The 19,116-nt window shown below is 43.1% G+C and overlaps 1 protein-coding gene across 1 annotated transcript in view; it reads left to right on the top strand.

The window, feature by feature from the left end:
* Positions 1-407: 407 nt before the first annotated feature.
* Positions 408-19,116, top strand: part of LOC149431485 (insulin-like growth factor 1 receptor) — a gene marked incomplete at its 3' end in the record, with an annotated part of 84,703 nt that continues 65,994 nt past the window's right edge. Inside the window, exon 1 of the mRNA XM_089665549.1 lies at positions 408-531. Within this exon, the coding sequence (XP_089521675.1) occupies positions 408-531 (124 nt within the window). The remainder of the gene's footprint in view (positions 532-19,116) is intronic.

The following is a 19,116-nucleotide window of genomic DNA, read 5'->3' as shown; positions in this document are numbered from 1 at the left end:
TGCCCATTCCCAACACACACAAGCTGTGATCCTGGCCGTATTTGTAAGCATACACATTTTTGGATACGTAAAGTGGGAGTACACTCTTGGTTGACGTTTACCTATATAGACAAACCTATAATAAGACTTATCTGTAGGTACTATAAATGTCTCATAAATGCGCACCATATAGAGCAGGGATGTCAAACTGGCGGCACTCCAGCTGTTGCGAAACTACAAGTCCCATCATGCCTCTACCATCATGCTTGTATCTGTCAATCTTGCAATGCCTCATGGGACTTGTAGTTTGGCAACAGCTGGAGGGCCGCCAGTTTGACACCTGTGGCCTAGAAGATATTTACTCTGGCAGCTGCTGGTGATGAAGGAACTGTATACCTGTGCTGTTCCTTCACAGCCTTGTGCTGTAAATGACTCTGATGCGCATGCGCGGGAGTGACGTCATCGCGGCTCAGCCATTCATAATACCGAACCCAGAAGAAAGACAGAGTGAAGATGAAGGCGCTGACAGCGTGCCACTAGACTCATTTTCAGGTAAGTGTGTCATAATGTTCTAGTATGTGGTGCCTACTAGCACATTCTGATTTAAACTGCCGATATACCTTTTTTTTGCGGTCTACTACTGTTTAAAGCCCAACTCCTGGCATAGAATCTTTTTCCCACGTAGTAGGGTTGTGCCCACACTGCACAAGTCAGCTGTTTGTTTTTTCTAGGGCGAGCAGAAAGTTTACTCACATGATCCTCCAGCAAATGGTGCTCCCCCATGGTCCAGTGGTGGACTGTTCCTGGTCTGTGCAGCCTACTCTGGGCGTGATGACATCAGGAACAGTCCACTACTCAAGACAGCTGCAGCACGGGGGTGCTGGACCAGCTTTGTGCTGGGAGGGTAAGAGGATTAGGTAAGTATATCTCCATCTCCCCTAGACACAAATGAGCATTGAATCTATGCAGTGCAGGCACAGCCCTACCACATGGAATATTTTTTTTTTGGGGGGGGCAGAGTTGGGCTTTAAACAAAGCGTATCTAATGGAAATGGTGCTTGTAGACTGCAAAGTGCAGCTTCATCATCGGGAACAGACTTTTACCACCCACCATGTGATGAACGGTTTGTGTATGTAAGCCGCATTTCCCTGCTCCTTGATGTATAGGGTGGGGGTGGGGGGGCTCCTGCCTGTTGGAAAGGATCATGCACGCTTTGTACACCTGGCACAGTATTCACAGCCCATGCGTTTCGATTACTTGATAGAATACGGCACTCGTACAATGCCGACACCATAGCGAGCGCGCTTTAACCAACCCTTTTAGCTGGATTTGGCATTTTGATCCTTTACACAGTGAATGGGGGGAGCTCTTCATATGGCAGTATGATGCCAGATGGCTGATGCCGGTGCCGGTCACATTCAGATTGAGCGATGCCAGCAATCAGTTATTCTTGATTAACGTTGTGTCTGCCAAATGTCACATCATGTAGGGAGAGGAGCCAAATGTATCACCTTCATACGCTGCTCCCGACTTTCAGGGAATAAAAAAACAAACTGAAATCGGTCCTCCATCGGGAAGGACATTTTCGGCGTTGGGGCATCATCTGGCGTTTACTCCAATCTGTTGATGGATTTGTGGATTCGGCAATACCTTGTGAGTTGTGCCAATCCTGTAAATTGTGGAGGCAAAAGTAATCATTGCTCGTGTTTAGGCAAGCAGAGCAAATTGGGTATTTTGAACCCCTTGAAAGGAAAAGTAATCTCCAATCAATCCATAACCAGATCGGAGTGTGGGGATATTTAACGTGCCAATATAACCGTTAGACCTGAAGCTGGCTCCTTCCTGGAGCAGGTGGGCCTTAGCGCTGAGTGGCCGAATATATGCGTACCCAAAGAAGAACGGAACTGTGCCAAGAGCGCTCACCGTGCCCTCTCCCGGCAGGGTTACCGAGGGCTAATGGAGAGATCCCAATCTTTCTTTCCCAAGCTTTCCGCTCATGTGAACGCCAGTCGCGGCGGTCACATGATTACCAACCCCATCCTGCCTCTTGGCATCTGAAACCGCTTAGAGGGCTGGGAGGCATCGGCACCAAGGGGTTAAAATACAACTTTATACATAGAACAGTTAGAGTCCATATGCCATGAAATCAGGGGCGGACTGACAACTCATGGGGCCCCCGGGCAATAGGGGATCATGGGGCCCCTGTGTCCTTGCCCAAACTCAAAAAAGCCTATGAAAAAGGTACCAGGGGCATCTCATGGGGCCCCCTACTGACCCTGGGCCCTCAGGCAGTGCCCGAGTTTCCAATTGGTCAGTCCGCCCCTGCATGAAATCATCGAATAAATGATATGATGGGCAGCACAGTGGCTAAATGGTTAGCACTTCCGCCTGGCAGTACTCGGGTCGTTGGTTCAAATCCCAGCTACGGCACCTCCTGCCTGGAGTTTGCATGTTCTCCCTGTGCCTGCGTGGGTTTCCTTCGGTTTCCTCCCACACTCCAAAGACATGCTGGTAGGTTAATTGGCTCCTGTCTAAATTGTCCCTAGTATGTGTATGTATGAATGTGAGTTAAGGACCTTAGATTGTACGCCCCTTGAGAGTTAGGGACTGATGTGAATGTACAATATATATGTAAAGTGCTGCGTAAATTGACTGCGTTATATAAGTACCTGAAATAAATAAATAGGGACGCACCGATATCGGTTTATTAAATCGGTGACTACGAGTACCGATACTTGTGCTCAAATACTCGCCGATACCGATTACCGGTACCTTTGCGGTGCGTTCTGATCCCATGCAAAGCGAAGTGAGTTAGAGACCTTAGATTGTACGCCCCTTGAGGGTTAGGGACTGATGTGAATGTACAATATATATGTAAAGAGTTGCGTAAATTGACGGCGATATATAAGTACCTGAAATAAATAAATATACATTCTAGAAAGCTTGGTGGATCGACGCGTTTCACTTAGAAGATGCTTCATCAGGATGCACTTTTGTATCATTTATATAGCCTATGCATATATATGGCCCCCCTGGTCTGAGCTTTTTATCCATGGGGCCACACAGCACGCCCCCAGCACAGAGACTAGGGTCTCACCAGGAGCCCCGGGTCACATACTACTGATAATGATCAAGACCCGGATCTCCCAGTTCCGGGTCACCTGACTGCTGTGAAAGCCTCTGATTGGTTATCGCAGTATTCAGTCTCCTGTGTTTCTCTCTTTTTGAATGGAGGCGATACTTTGTATCTCGCTGTCTGCTTGCAGAGAGGAAAAAACAAGGCTTGATCTAGGTTAGTGCCAGGCTTAATGTTTGGGTCAGTCTCCTAGATTGTAAGCTCCAAGGAGCAGGGCCCTCGAACCCCTCGTGTATCACATTGTATTGTTACTGTACTGTCTCATGTATTGTCTCCCATTGTAATGTACAGCGCTGAGCGAACTATTGGTGCTATATAAATACTGTATAATAATAAGTAACGGTCAAAGGTCATGGCCAGTGCATTTCTGGCAGGATTAAAAAAAAAAAAAAAAAATTAAATAAAATAAATAAAAAGCAAAATGCGCAGCATTCTTTCTGGGATGTACTACAGGTACAAACCTCAACTAACATACACATATGTGATATCGCTGCGATCGTCAAGAGCTGGAGAATTTATTTTGGGTTGTTCTTTGGTGGTAGGTTATGGTAGTAGCAAGAAATATACAGCTACATTAAAAAAAAAAAAAGTTTTTACTATTTTGGGCTAGTTTCCCTTTCAAAATTTATATATTTATACATATATATGTGTGTGTGTGTGTGTGTGTGTGTGTGTATATATATATATGTATGTATGTGTGTGTGTGTGTGTGTGTGTGTATATATATATATGTATGTGTGTGTGTGTGTGTGTGTGTGTGTGTGTGTATATATATATATATATATATGTATGTATGTATATGTATGTATATATATATATATGTATGTGTATATATGTATATGTATATATATATATATATGTGTATGTATGTGTGTGTGTGTGTGTGTATATATATATATATATATATATATATATATATATATATATATATATAAAAAAAATCAGGAGACATCCATTACCATTCACCACCAAATGAAAGCCCAATTTGTCCTTTAAAAAAAAAAAAAACACGGTATAATCTGCCTGGATGTACAAAGTAGTTGTGATGATATGTACGGTTTTACGAACACATGTCAAAGTTGCAAAATTGTGCTTGGGTATTAACATTTTTTTTACCCTTAGGCAGGAAGGGGTTAAGGATCTGGTACATACATATCATATAATCTATAATAAACAAAACTTAACGTGTTTTAGTACAATATAAATACCCCAAAAGGGGGAAAAATATAATTATCAGGCTCCATGCACACTGGGCGTTTTAATAATGCTGGTAAAGTCATGTTTAAAAACGTGAGTTTTTTTTTAGCGCTTTTACGTTTAGTGGAGTTTTCACAATTTTTTTTGCTAAAAAAAAAGTCTAAAAACGCCAGTTTGCCGTGTTTTACCGCGTTTTGCAACGTTAGAGCGTTTTTACAGCTAAAAAACGTCTCTAGAAACCCACTAGTCCTGGGTTTTTATTTTCCAGCCAAAAAAACAATTCCAGTCTGTTGTGTGTATGGACACATAGGATAACATGCTGGGGGGTTTACTGGCTGTAGAAAAAAAAAGGCCAAAAGCCCAAAACAGCCGCTGTAAAAATGTCCCGTGTGCAGTGGACTCACAACTGAATAATAAAAGTAACAAAGCAAACATTCAAAAATATGACATCACAAGAAAGGTGGACATAGGAGGAAAGCAGAAAGGAAGGGAGAAGGAAAAAAAATGGCTGGGATTCAGTCCATCTATGGGCAGACTGGTTGTATGGAAGTGGATCCATTGATTGACTTTAGTACAATCAGCCTGTGGTGTGTTGTGTGTTTTTTGTTTTGTGTTTTTTTTTGTTTTGTGTGTTTTTATTTTTGTTTTGTGTGTTTTTTGTTTTTGTTTTTTCTTTTGTTTTTTTCGATCACTGCTTACCGCTTTAGCCACCAGCAATGATCGTTCTGTTCTGCCGTCGGGAAAACCTCTCCGTTGGCAGAACACAAAAGCGCCGTGGGAGGGATTCCCCCATCCACAGTCGGGATTCCAGCAATTTTCCGTAGTTGCCAGAAGGAAAGTTGTATAATGTATGGCCTGCTTTAGACTTCTATTGGGCTTTGCTACGTATATCTAGAGGATGAATCTACTTCTAGTTGAGGGCTGCTTTGTACGCGGTGAAGGTGACAGACGTGTTGTCACATTTAACTCTTCTCTCGCATCCGGCAGAAGAGTTAATCCCGGGGATGTGAATTCCATGTTCTGTTGTTCTCAGCTTTAGCGGCAACAATAACCGTTCTGTTGGTCTCCAGGTGTATGGGTGTAGGCGGGGGAGCTATTCGAGGGGAATTTTTTCAGGCCTGTCATTATGCGGATTATTAGGAGAGTGTAGCCGGAAGAATTAAAGACGGCTGTTTATGTCTGCTCTCATCACTCAGCCTAATGGGAAGGATGGAACCGTGTTGGGCTGGGACGCCGCGACCGCCGTGTGTGCGGAGGGACATGCATGTCGCTGTACAAAGGAGAATGAGACGAGTGCCGTAAGTCATATCGACCAATCCGAATTCAGCTTTCATTTATCAGTCTGATGGCTATTAGGTGGGCTTTGTACCACTTTTATAGGTAAACCTATTGGTCTTACCTGGCTAATCAACATCATTACATTGGATGGAAATATATAATACAGGTAACGTGCATTTTATAAAAGGTCAAATAAAACTGTACAAGTGATTGTTTTACCTGCTTAAAGGGTGACTCCAACTTCGTGGGAAAAATATTCGCAAATTAAAAAAAATATATATATATATAAATTTCCTTTTCAATCTGCAGTGCTGTAATTTTCTGTGAAATGGTTACCTGGAGGTGTTCTGTATACAGATGGTGTGCAAAGCACCCACCCCCCCCCAAAATGCCATATCCTGCCTGTGATTGGCTTACTGATTTTCCCGGGAGTCTACACTAAGATACAAGTCAGATTTTTGACATCCTCTGCAACAAACATGCCATTTTTAGGTAGATACTCCCAAAGGGAAATCACATCTAAAGGGATGCAGACCCTGCCACTTTCCTCAGAGCCCTGCAGGTGTGGAAGCTGATTGCTAGTTGCAAAACCACTCCCATATAGATTCACTGAGCACATGGACACAGACAAACAAACAGCTATTTCTTCAGAACAAGGCTCCATTCATAATTTTATAGTCGCAGTTTCCAGTGCGACTTTGATATGGCTTTATTCTCTGAGAAGGTGCCTGCACTACTATGATGCAACTTTGATCCAAACTCTCACTGATTTGAATGGGTGCCATTTAAAAGAGTGGGCTGCAACTTTTCATGTGACTTTGATGTCCAACGTTGCATGACAAGCCGCATAAGTGTGAATAGAGCCTAATAAAAGGTAAGAATCTGCAACCAAGTTTGTTGAAATCTCTGCAGTGTACATAGATCACCCAGAGGGGAATGTTTATCAACAAAAGTGGAATAGGAGGGGGAGACTTTGATGTCATCGCCCCTCTTCTCCACCTCATTCAATCACAGAATGCCTTGTATTATTTAAAAAAAAAAACAAAACAAAAACAAGGTATTCCATGGATGGCAGCCATGCTGAGCGAAAGACTTCTGACTCCCTATTTTCACTTTGTAGAAGGGCAGCCACTTAACACAGGTTTGTAGTGGTGGTTGTAGTTGTACTAGTAGTAGTCGCGACTACTACGGTGATTTCCAGCTTCTACAGGGATCAGGCATATATGGATTGGTACAAGCTGAAACAATGTAACAGTGCAACAAAATCCATACCTGGGGATCAGCTTAATGTAGGAAAACATCTGATGATTCTCTCACGCTTTCTCTGTCCTTCTTTCTTTCTTTTTTTCCTTTCTTCTTTCTTTCTTTTTTTTTTCTTACCTTCTTTCTTTTCCTTCCATCTTTCTTTTTTTTTTTTTTCCCCTTTATTTTTTTTCCTTTCTTCCTTTTCCTTTTTTCTTTCCTCTTCCTTTTTTTCTATTTTTTTCCTTTCTTGCTTTTTCTTTTTTTTTCTTTCTTTTTCTCTTTTTCCTTTCTTTTGTTTTCTCTTTTTTTCTTTTTTTTTCTCTTGTTTTATTTTTTTTTTTTATCCTTTTTTTTTTTCTTTCCTTTTCTTTCCATCGGTCCTTTCCTTTTCTTTCCATCGGTCCTTTTCTTTCCATCGGTCCTTTCCTTTTCTTTCCATCGGTCCTTTCCTTTTCTTTCCATCGGTCCTTTCCTTTTCTTTCCATCGGTCCTTTCCTTTGTTCCTTTCCTTTCCTTTCCATCGGTCCTTTCCATCGTTTCGTTCCTTTCCATCGTTTCGTTCCTTTCCATCGTTTCGTTCCTTTCCATCGTTTCGTTCCTTTCCATCGTTTCGTTCCTTTCCATCGTTTCGTTCCTTTCCATCGTTTCGTTCCTTTCCATCGTTTCGTTCCTTTCCATCGTTTCGTTCCTTTCCATCGTTTCGTTCCTTTCCATCGTTCCGTTCCTTTCCATCGTTCCTTTCCTTTCCTTCCTTTCCTTTCCTTTCCTTCCTTTCCTTTCCTTTCCTTCCTTTCCTTTCCATCGTTCCTTTCCTTTCCATCGTTCCTTTCCGTTCCTTTCCTTTCCATCGTTCCTATCCTTTCCTTTCCATCGTTCCTATCCTTTCCTTTCCATCGTTCCTATCCTTTCCTTTCCATCGTTCCTATCCTTTCCTTTCCATCGTTCCTATCCTTTCCTTTCCATCGTTCCTTTCCTTTCCTTTCCATCGTTCCTTTCCTTTCCTTTCCATCGTTCCTTTCCTTTCCTTTCCATCGTTCCTTTCCTTTCCTTTCCATCGTTCCTTTCCTTTCCTTTCCATCGTTCCTTTCCTTTCCTTTCCTTTCCATCGTTCCTTTCCTTTCCTTTCCATCGTTCCTTTCCTTTCCTTTCCATCGTTCCTTTCCTTTCCTTTCCATCGTTCCTTTCCTTTCCTTTCCATCGTTCCTTTCCTTTCCTTTCCATCGTTCCTTTCCTTTCCTTTCCATCGTTCCTTTCCCTTTCTTTCCTTTCCCTTTCTTTCCTTTCCCTTTCTTTCCGTTCCTTTCCATTGTTCCTTTCCTTTCCATCGTTCCTTTCCTTTCCATCGTTCCTTTCCTTTCCCTTTCTCTTCTTTCCTTTCCTTCCCTCTGGTTAGAAATGCAGCTTGTACTAACGAATCATAAAACCGAGTTTATTGGCTATCTTGGGGGAATCGTGATCTCAGAAATCTTTTGATCCCCTTGCTCTTCCAGTTACGTTTTGGTGATGAGTTCCTGGCCGGTTAACCCCTTGGGAGCCCTCCCTGACCAGTGCCTGACACAAGGTGGCAATGAATTGGGAGCACCAGCATGCCTCCCCCTCCTCTCCTCCAGCCTGGCTCTGTCCTGAGATGCCATTTGTTCTGCCTGTTCAACTCTGTGTTTAAATAGCTGGGGAGTGGAAAATCCTGCCAGCCTACGAAGGTGATTTAAACGGCTTCATCATCATGTAATAAAACCATCTCTATATATTTATATATGAGCCGTGAAGTGATAACTGAGTGGGCGGAGGAAAGGAAATGCTTTGTGTTAAGAAATGTGCGCGGAAAGGTCGTACGCGGCGCAGGTCCATCCTGCGTGCTGTTGGATCCTATGGAGTCTTCTATATACACTTTGCATAAAGCTGGCCATACACCAGGAGAGTTTTAGTTGAAAATTTCAGTTCGTTTGAACTTTTAATGGTTCTTGAAAACGATCGATGTTTGTTTTGGACCATCATGATGAGAAAATGGGAAGGTGAAAATTTTTTCTCAAGCAAAACTGGGAGCACCAGCCTCCTCCAGCCTGGCTCTGTCCTGAGATGCCATTTGCTCTGCCAGTTCAACTATGTTTAAATAGCCAGGGAGTAGAAAATGGTCCAAACCCACCACTCCTCTGAAAAGTGACCCAAGCATGGATTCACAGGTGGAGTGGAAGTTATGACGCTGGTTTTAACCCCGTTTTTGGCAAACAAATGCAAATGGCGGTTTTCACGTGCTACATTGTAATGCTTCACCGCCAACATATATAGTGATCAGTGGGTGGCAATCCTGTCATATGTGACCCATTCCAGTGCCTGGGGAAACACTGCAAATGCCCCCCAGTTGCGCACAATGCATGTAATTGCTGGGCCTTTGCGGTCTTTCCCTAGTCACTTGAATGGTAAAGTATGGCGGACTGGGCACCCACCAAACGTGATATGTTGGAACATTTTGGCCATAAAACGTTGCAACTGCAGCATGTGAAAATCCCTGCTTACTGTCATTGCCTTTTAAAAGGGGCGTGCTAATAACATGGATCCACTGTGCATTTTTACCGCCCCCCCCCCTTTCCCCAGCCAAATGTCCAAACTCACCCTTACTGTTTTATGTTGTGTTCATTGGGGAAAATTAAAGTACGTATTGTAATGAACCCAGTTTAATATGTCTGGGATTCCCTTACAAAAAAAAAAAAAACAGGACTGGATGAAATTGTAAGAACTTTTGAGTTGACTGAATGGTGGCAGGAAAGAATGTTCCGACAAATGATTTTTTAGAATTTATACAGCTATATTATAACTCTGCCCCAAATTACGTCACCGATCTTGTCTCCAAATATCACCTAAACCATACTCTCAGCTCCTCGCACAACCTCCTGCTCTCTAGCTACCTTGTCTCCTCCTCCCCATGCTCGTCTCCAGGACTTCTCCAGAGCTTCCCCCATCCTCTGGAACTCCCTACCCCAATCTATCAGACTATCGCCTACTCTGCTCACTTTTAGGCGATCTCTGAAAGCCTATCTCTTCAGGGAAGCCTATCCTGCCCTCAGCTAATAATGGAATCTTCTACTCTTCCAACCAATCCATTCCCCACAGTTATTACCTTTTTGTACCACTAGCCCCTCCCTCCTAGATTGTAAGCTCCCAGGATCAGGGCCCTCCTAACCCTCTTGTATTGAACTGTATTGTTGCTGTATTGTCTCCCTTTATATTGTAAAGTGCTGAGCAAACTGTTGGTGCTATATAAATCCTGTATAATAATAATAATAATTTACATACAAATATTCAACCAAATATCTAACCGTGACCATATAATCAGCCTATCCTACCAACCCCCAGTCCATATTAGAAACAGCCGGGCAAGAAGGTTAATTTGGATGCATGCAGTGCAATGATTGGTTGTGCCGTCATTTGGCTCCATCTAATTTGGCCCTAGTATGTGTATGAGATGGGGACTTTTGATCTATAAGATCCTTGGGGGGCAGGGACTGATGTTAATGTCTAATATCTAAAGCGGTAATTTGTCAGTACTATATGTATCTGGAATAAATAAGTAAAAACCTGACAGGGGTTTTAGCACTTTTATACAAAATTAATTTGCAGCAGTACACCAAAATTCAAATTAAAGTGGAACTAAATGTATCTGAGCACCACAAACTGAAAACTCTAGTTAATTTTTAACCCCTTCACTTCTAAGGGTAAAACAAATGTTAACGCCTAAGCAAAATTTAGCAACTTTGACTTGTGTTATTAAAACCGTACATATCATCCCAACTTTGTGCATCCAGGTGAATTATACCTTGTCCTTTTTTCAGGACAAATTGGTGTCTCATTTGGTGGTAAATGATAATGGATATCTAATGATTTTTTTTTATTATCAAAGGAAAACTGGCCCAATATAATTTAGTTTAAAAAAAAAAAAAAAAAAAAAAATCTTTTTTTTTTTTTTTTTTTTTTTTTTTTTTTTTAGATATAGCGTATATTTTTTGCTACTGCCATAACCTACAACCAAAGAACAACTCCAAAATTCTCCTGCTCCCAACAATCGCAGCGATACTACATATGTATGGGTGAATGTTGTTGTTTGTACCTGTAGTACAGCCCAGAAACAATCATTAGCATTTTGCTTTTTTTTTTTTTTTTTTAATAATCCCATCTAATACATACTGACACTGATGCCAATTTTATTTATTCTGCCTAAAAAAAAAATACTGACCTTGACCTTTTAACGCTGACCAATCACTAACCCTGGCACTGACCTAGATCAAACCTTGATCTAGGTATTTCTTTTATTTCTTATTTATTTTCTCTCTCTCTGCAAGGAGAGCAAGAGATGCAATGTATCTCTCTCCTCCATTCAGAAAGAGAAAACGGGGGGGGGGCTTCATAGCCTCTGATTGGCTATCACAGTGATCAGTCACTATCACAACAATAAAGTGACCCGGAACCGTATACATGCATATATACGGAAAAAAGCCCAATCCAGTGGGAGCCCCCACCCCCTACATAGCATTTCTGGCCACTGCCAGTAAGAATAGATGTTTTATGTAGCATTTACGTTTGATTTTTTTAAATTACAGGTACTTATATAGCACCGTCAATTTACGCAGCACTTTACATATATATTGTAGATTTACATCAGTCCCTGACCCTCAAGGGGTGTACGATCCAAGGTCCTTAACTTACATACACATACTAGGGCCAATTTAGACAGGATCCAATAACCTAAAAGCATGTTTTTTGAGTTCCTGGAATTCATCTGCCCTTAGCTCAGGCATACAAGCAGCAGGGTGTGCTTATCTGAGAGAGCCCCTCCTCTCATGAAGACTCCAGGGATGTATGACATAATTCTAGCCTACATCAGAAACCAGGAAGCAACTGAAGAAATGTACAAAAAGTATAAAACAAATATATATACAGCAGTACCTCGGTTTACGTACGCCTCGGTTAACGTAACTTTCGGTTTGGGAATAAAAATCCATTGAATTAATGCCTCAATTTTACAAATTTTTTTCGCAATGCAAACAAATTAATTGGTTTTCAATGCATTTACAAATTTTTTTTTTTTTTTTTTTTTTTTTATGTCCCTGTACAGTATTATGCCTTTTAAAGTGCACTTTATAAAGAGATTTGAACAGATAAGACTTTTTTTTTTTTTTTTTTTTACTTTTTGCTGACCTCTGGAATGGATTAATTGATTTTCAATGCATCTACAACATTTTTTTTCAATTATGTCCCTGTACAGTATTTATGCCTTTAAAGCGCACTTTATAAAGAGTTTTGAACAGATAAACCTTTTTTTTTTTTTTTTTTTTTTTTACTTTTTTCTGATCTCTAAAACTGGTTAATTGATTTTCAATGCATTCCTATGGGAAACCACGTTTCGGTTTACACATTTTTCACAATACGAAAAGTCCTGCAGAACGACTTGCGTCACACGTAGGTCCCCCCTATTTCATTGGGCTGTCCTATGCGCAAGAAACGCTGAGAAGAAATCTGACTCTTTCCAAGAATCATGGTGCACCAAACAGTGCAGTTTGTTGTGCCCGTTTGCATTTATATGGGGGGATGCTATTAACAATCAATGGCACCCAGGGGCGGACTGACAACTCATGGGGCCCCCGGGCAATAGGGGATCATGGGGCCCCTGTGTCCTTGCCCAACTCAAAGCCTATGAAAAAGGTACCAGGGGCATCTCATGGGGCCCCCTACAGACCCCGGGCCCTCGGGCAGTGCCTGAGTTTCCAAATGGTCAGTCCGCCCCTGATGGCACCACCTTGCGTCTGCTAAATGGCGGCGTGTTTTTGTGCATGTTGGGAAAGCGTTACGACACAGCATTGTGTGCCTAGGGTTTAGGTAACCTTTGTTTCCTCCAGATTCCTTTGTACTCGGACACCCAGCAGGATGTGTACTGAGGATCTGTAGACACACATTGCTCCTGTCCATGGTGAAGTGAGGCCGATAACCCCGCAGCGTTCCGTTATCAGAGAGATAAGAGCGGACACATTCCCACACATCTCCAACAACCAAGTCTTCTGTCTGCACAGATGGGGGTTGTTTGGCTTCGATTACACATTAATCAGAAATCAATTTTGGTTTTGCAGAGTGGCAATAGATTGGCGGCCTCCCGCCACGGCAAACATTGGCGTTTGTTAAACCTGAATAAATAAAAGTCTTGGCCGAGGACGCCTGTTAAACAGAGGCGCGGTGGCAGGATCATGGAGTTGTTTGTTGAGTGGTAACCACATAAATAATTGGACGTGTTATCGGAACCTCCCGCGTGCCAGTGCATTGGAGCGCTTGTGTGCGCAAATCTGATCTAAATGGAAGCCATTCATTCAAGCGTTCCGAAATTTCCCGAAGACTTCGACCAATCGCTGATAACAATCTCGTTTTTATGATGTACAATAATAAAGCTTGTTCTAGGAGTTTAAAGGGCTAAATTATGGTTTCTGAAGAGTGCAAGTAGAAAGAACAATAATGGAACTTCAGCGGATTATTATACAGGATTTATATACAACATTATTATTATTATACAGGATTTATATTTCGCCAACAGTTTGCTCAGCACTTTACAATATAATGGGAGACAATACAGCAACAATACAGTTCAATACAAGAGGGTTAGGAGGGCCCTGATCCTGGGAGCTTACAATCTAGGATGATCAGAGCTGAGAAGAAGGGTCCATTCACACCCTACCGGACATCAAATTAATTTCAGGAATGCATGTGCACTGATTGACTTCCTTTTTTATGCACAGTGGCATGGCTTCTCATGTCGTCTGTTGTGATTGGGCAGTGTGGCAGGTTTGTCCAAGAATGCAAAATGGCGCCCCCTTCCCAGCTGCTGCCGCATGACATGGAATGGGTGTACCACCCTGTGCCCATTCTCTGCTCCCTTGCCTTGGCTGCCCATGAATGACGTGGAGTGTACGCCGCACATGCGTGTCCAATCCCTTGACTTTTAGCAGCTAGACACTAGTTGTGTGTGCATAGTGTGGTTTTTCATGTCAGCTGTAGAGGGATGGGGGGACATGTGGGAGTACAGTGTGACTGCAGTGGTTGTGAAAACCGACACAAAGCTGTGGCCCCTTTGATTGCCAGCCACTGATCCGGAGCATGTGTGTGGTGAAGAGTTGCCCCCTTTTTCCCAGCCCTGCCCAGAGGGCAAAATACTAACCACCACTTATTTTTTTATTTTTTTATATATATATATATATATATATATCTTTGCTTTCAGTTGTGCTTCCTAAAATTGGCAGGCAGCAATGAGTGCCCCCTTAGGTTGGCGGTTGGCTCTTAGTGCCCCCTTAGGTTGGCGGTTGGCTCTTAGTGCCCCCTTAGGTTGGCGGTTGGCTCTTGGTGCCCCCTTAGGTTGGCGGTTGGCTCTTGGTGCCCCCTTAGGTTGGCGGTTGGCTCTTGGTGCCCCCTTAGGTTGGCGGTTGGCTCTTGGTGCCCCCTTAGGTTGGCGGTTGGCTCTTGGTGCCCCCTTAGGTTGGCGGTTGGCTCTTGGTGCCCCCTTAGGTTGGCGGTTGGCTCTTGGTGCCCCCTTAGGTTGGCGGTTGGCCCTTGGTGCCCCCTTAGGTTGGCGGTTGGCCCTCGGTGCCCCCTTAGGTTGGCGGGTGGCCCTCGGTGCCCCCTTAGGTTGGCGGTTGGCCCTCGGTGCCCCCTTAGGTTGGCGGGTGGCCCTCGGTGCCCCCTTAGGTTGGCGGGTGGCCCTCGGTGCCCCCTTAGGTTGGCGGGTGGCCCTCGGTGCCCCCTTAGGTTGGCGGGTGGCCCTCGGTGCCCCCTTAGGTTGGCGGTTGGCCCTCGGTGCCCCCTTAGGTTGGCGGTTGGCCCTCAGTGCCCCCTTAGGTTGGCGGTTGGCCCTCAGTGCCCCCTTAGGTTGGCGGTTGGCCCTCAGTGCCCCCTTAGGTTGGCGGTTGGCCCTCAGTGCCCCCTTAGGTTGGCGGTGGCACTCAGTGCCCCCTTAGGTTGGTGGTTGGCCCCTGGGTGCCCCCTTAGGTTGGTGGTTGCCCCTTGGGTGCCCCCTTAAGTTGGTTGGTCCTTAGTGCCCCCTTAAGGTGGCAGTTGGCGCCGGGTGCCCCCCAAGGTGATGATCAGGGCTGGGTGCCCCCTTAATGTGGTGGTTGGGACTGGGTGCCCCGTTGAGGTGGTGGTTGGGGGCTGGCTGCCCCCTTGAGGTGGCAGTCGGGGCTGGGTGCCCCCCTTGAACAAAAGGGGGCACTCAGCACCAACTGCCAACATAAGGAGGTATTGGGGGGAGAATATGATGTTATCTTGTTTACAATCTCAGTGAAACAATCTCCTATTTCATGATTCTTTATTAGAAACAAAGAATTTTCAGCATGACGACAACTCTGCAATCTTGATCATTTTGAATAAAGGTTGTGTGTATGTACGTATGTCAATACATGTGTGTGAATGTATCAATATATATGTACATATATGTTTTCTCTAATATTCAGAATTTGTGAAGTTGATGTTTACTCTCACAAGGTCACCTTCACCCTGCTATGTTGGTGAAAGCGAAGTATGAATCAGTCTGAATCATCAGACAGCAAAGTCTGAGGCTGGTAAAGGAACATCTTTGCTTTGATCTTTTTGGCCTCGGTTATTTGACTTTATTTAGTATCTTCCATGTGCTTCTCTTTTCAGTGCAATGTTAAAGTATTGATTGTGGTTTGCAGGGCCCCTGTACAGATGTTTCCTGCCGATTGATCGCCATGTTTTCAGGCTCCGGTGCTGCCTTTTGTAGGTTCAATGGTATCCCTCAGAATGTTTTGCTCCGCAAAAAACATAATCCTGCCAAATGAATTATCTCAGATATTTATTTCAGGTACTTATATAGCGCCATCAATTTACGCAGCACTTTACATATATATTGTACATTCACATCAGTCCCTAACCCTCAAGGGGCGTACAATCTAAGGTCCCTAACTTACATTCATATATACCCCCAGATATTGGGTGACATTTAACATCAAGACCTTTTTGTACTCTTGAGTTATTTGGGGGGGATGTTTTTTTTTTTTTATTTATTTTTTTAGGCTGGGTTCACACATATGCGGTGCAAATCACTTGCAAATTGTCTGTGGTGCGATTGGAGCCATATATTCTGCATGGCTCAAATTATTATTATTATTATACAGGATTTATATATTATTATTATACAGGATTTATATTTCGCCAACAGTTTGCTCAGCACTTTACAATATAACGGGAGACAATACAGCAACAATACAGTTCAATACAAGAGGGATAGGAGCAGGGGCGGACTGACCATTTGGAAACTTGGGCACTGCCTGATTGCCCGGGGTCAGTAGGGGGCCTCATGAGATGCCCCTGGTACCTTTTTTTTTTTTCATAGGCTTTTTTGAGTTTAGGCAAGGACACAGGTGCCCCATGATCCCCTATTGCCGGGGGGGCCCATGAGTTGTCAGTCCGCCCCAGGATTGGAGGGCCCTGCTCCTTGGAGCTTAAATTGCACTGCATCCGCTCCAAAAAGGTGCAGGACCCTTTTTTTTTTCTTTTTTTTTTTCTTCCGCACTAGAATCGGATCGCATGGGTATTCACACCTATGCGATCCGATTCTGCACATCGCACCGCGCTTTGCGGACCTCTTTACCTCTTTTGGGGTGTTAACATACGCACCTGCAGCGGTTTTCATGAACAGGGTGCAATCGTGATGCGGTGCGGAATTCGCACAGAAAACACTGCATATTCCGCATCAGTGTGAACCCGGGCTTAATTTTTTTTATTGTACATTTATATAAATTATAATTATTATACAGGATTTATATATTATTATTATTATACAGGATTTGTATAGCGCCAACAGTTTGCTCAGCGCTTTACAATATAACGGGAGAAAATACAGCAACAATACAGTTCAATACAAGAGGGTTAGGAGGGCCCTGATCCTGGGAGCTTACAATCTAGGATATATAATTTATTTTATATTTAATGTAAATTTTAGGCAAATAGCCAGACTCCAATTTTACTTTAAACGTTTTGTATTCAAGATATGAAAATTTAAGAACGTATTGATGGAAGATGGCTCTAGATCCATTTTAATTCCATTTTTACATAATTTTCTTTTTTCTTTGTTTTTTTTTTTTATTATGAAATGCTTCTTTTTGGAGTGTGTTGTGCGTTGTACACGTGCTTTATATGTCCCGGTTACATTTTGTATATTCATACAAATTCTGGCTTCCCCTGACAGAAGGAAGTCATAGATCAATGGCTGTCAGCGTATTAAGCGGAGAATCAAGGGAGGAACACAGAGGCGACACATCTATAGCGCTGGCACTTGTGTTGGACGCTTTCAACGATGTGGTCATGTGATTTTTATAAGGAATTCACGGAAATATTTTTCAGAAAAAAATTTGCTGTAGGGCCATTCTGGATTGTTCAGATGTTTGCACTAAGACGTTTTTTTATAAAAGCAAAGAAGTTGGCTGTTATATTCTTGAGTAAACAAATAAATACATTTCCATTTTTATACAATGTTTCTATTTTTATACAACTTTTCTATTTTCATACATTTTTTTCTTTCCTACATTTATTTTCATGCAATGTTTCTATTTTCATACAAAGTTTCAGTTGGTTTTGTACACAATTTGTAGAGGTGTTTTTTTTTTTTTTTTTTTTTTTTTTTTTTGGTGAGGGCCAGGAAATTCCAGGTACCAAAACATTGTGGTTTGTAGTGCATTTGCTGAAGGGCCACAACGCACCACACCCCATTTGACATTGTTTTCTATGGGGCCCATTCACATTTATCCATTGGGGCAGCACAGTGGCTAAATGGTTAGCACTTCAGCCTGGCAGTACTCGGGTCGTTGGTTCGAATCCCAGCCACGGCACCACCTGCCTGGAGTTTGCATGTTCTCCCTGGGCCTGCGTGGGTTTCCTCCGGGTACCCCGGTTTCCTCCCACATGCCAAAGGCATACTGGTAGGTTAATTAGCTCCTGTCTATATTGGCCCTAGTATGTGTATGTATGAATGGGAGTTAGGGACCTTAGATTGTACGCCTCTGGAGGGTTAGGGACTGATGTGAATGTACAATATATATGTAAAGCTAGATTGTAAGCTCGAAAGAGCAGGGCCCTCGATCCCCTCATGTTTTGCATTGTATTGGTATTGTTCTGTCACATGTTCTGTCCCCCTTTGTAATGTACAGCGCTGAGCGACTATTGGCGCTTTATAAATACTGTATAATAATAATAATAATAAAGTGCTGTGTAAATTGCCGGCGATATACAAGTACCTGAAATAAAAAAATAAAAAATGTTCCTGCAGTGTGCTTATGGTATTGGCACTTCTTTTTGTGTAGGATGTGCACTAGACTCCAGTGAGAGTCAGGGGCGAACTGACCATTTGGAAACTCGGGCACTGCCCGAGGGCCCGGGGTCAGTAGGGGGCCCCATGAGATGCCCCTGGTACCTTTTTCAAAGGCTTTTTTGAGTTTGGGCAAGGACACAGGGGCCCCATGATCCCCTATTGCCCGGGGGCCCCATGAGTTGTCAGTCTGCCCCTGGTGGGAGTGCATGGAAAACAGGTACATGCAGTTTTTTTGGTAGGGTTTTGTGTTTTAACATACAGTCTTTTCTTCCTACAGAACCCCCCCAATCCTGAAAAGCAATGATATTTTATCTATAGGGCAATGAGGTCCTTTATTTTTATTTCCATTTCTACAATAAAAAAAATGGCAGTTGGCCTTTTAGACAAATTCTGTGTTCCTCTAAAGTCTTTCAGGGGGGTTCCTATTGTTTTTTTTGCATGATACTGCATTAAAAATTTGCTTGAAAATTCACAAAAACACACCAAAAATGCCTGAAGAGGCACAAGCAGAGGTGTGAACCTCACCTTACAGCAGGCAGTTGGTTGGGGTGGTGGTGGTGGGGGGGGGGGGTGGGGGGGAGGAACTAAAACTGTGGCTTGACCACCTTCAAGTCTAGAGTCACAGGACCTAAAAGGAGGAGAAATAAAAAAAAAAAGGGAGGGGGGCGCATGTCACTATGGGTTTTGCGCAAGCTTTGCAACCACAGCAAAAATTAAACTGCGTTTGCGGTACCACCACAATGTTAAATGCCCAACATGCTTGGAACAAACATAGATCTATACAAAAAAAAAAGTCTATACCACGAAAAAGTCAACAAAAATAAAACCAAAACAGCAAATACAAAAACATACATTTAAAAAAAAAAAGGGTGGGGGGTGGACTGAGGACTTGAGGGACCACTTGGTCTTTTTTTCTGATGTCCT

Source organism: Staurois parvus, unplaced genomic scaffold (assembly GCF_062004578.1).
Source record: "Staurois parvus isolate SC_StPar_1 unplaced genomic scaffold, SC_StPar_1.0 ptg002238l, whole genome shotgun sequence".
NCBI classification, from domain to species: Eukaryota; Metazoa; Chordata; class Amphibia; order Anura; family Ranidae; genus Staurois; species Staurois parvus.
Note: the sequence above shows the minus strand (reverse complement) of the source record. Positions and strands in the feature narration are given on the sequence as shown.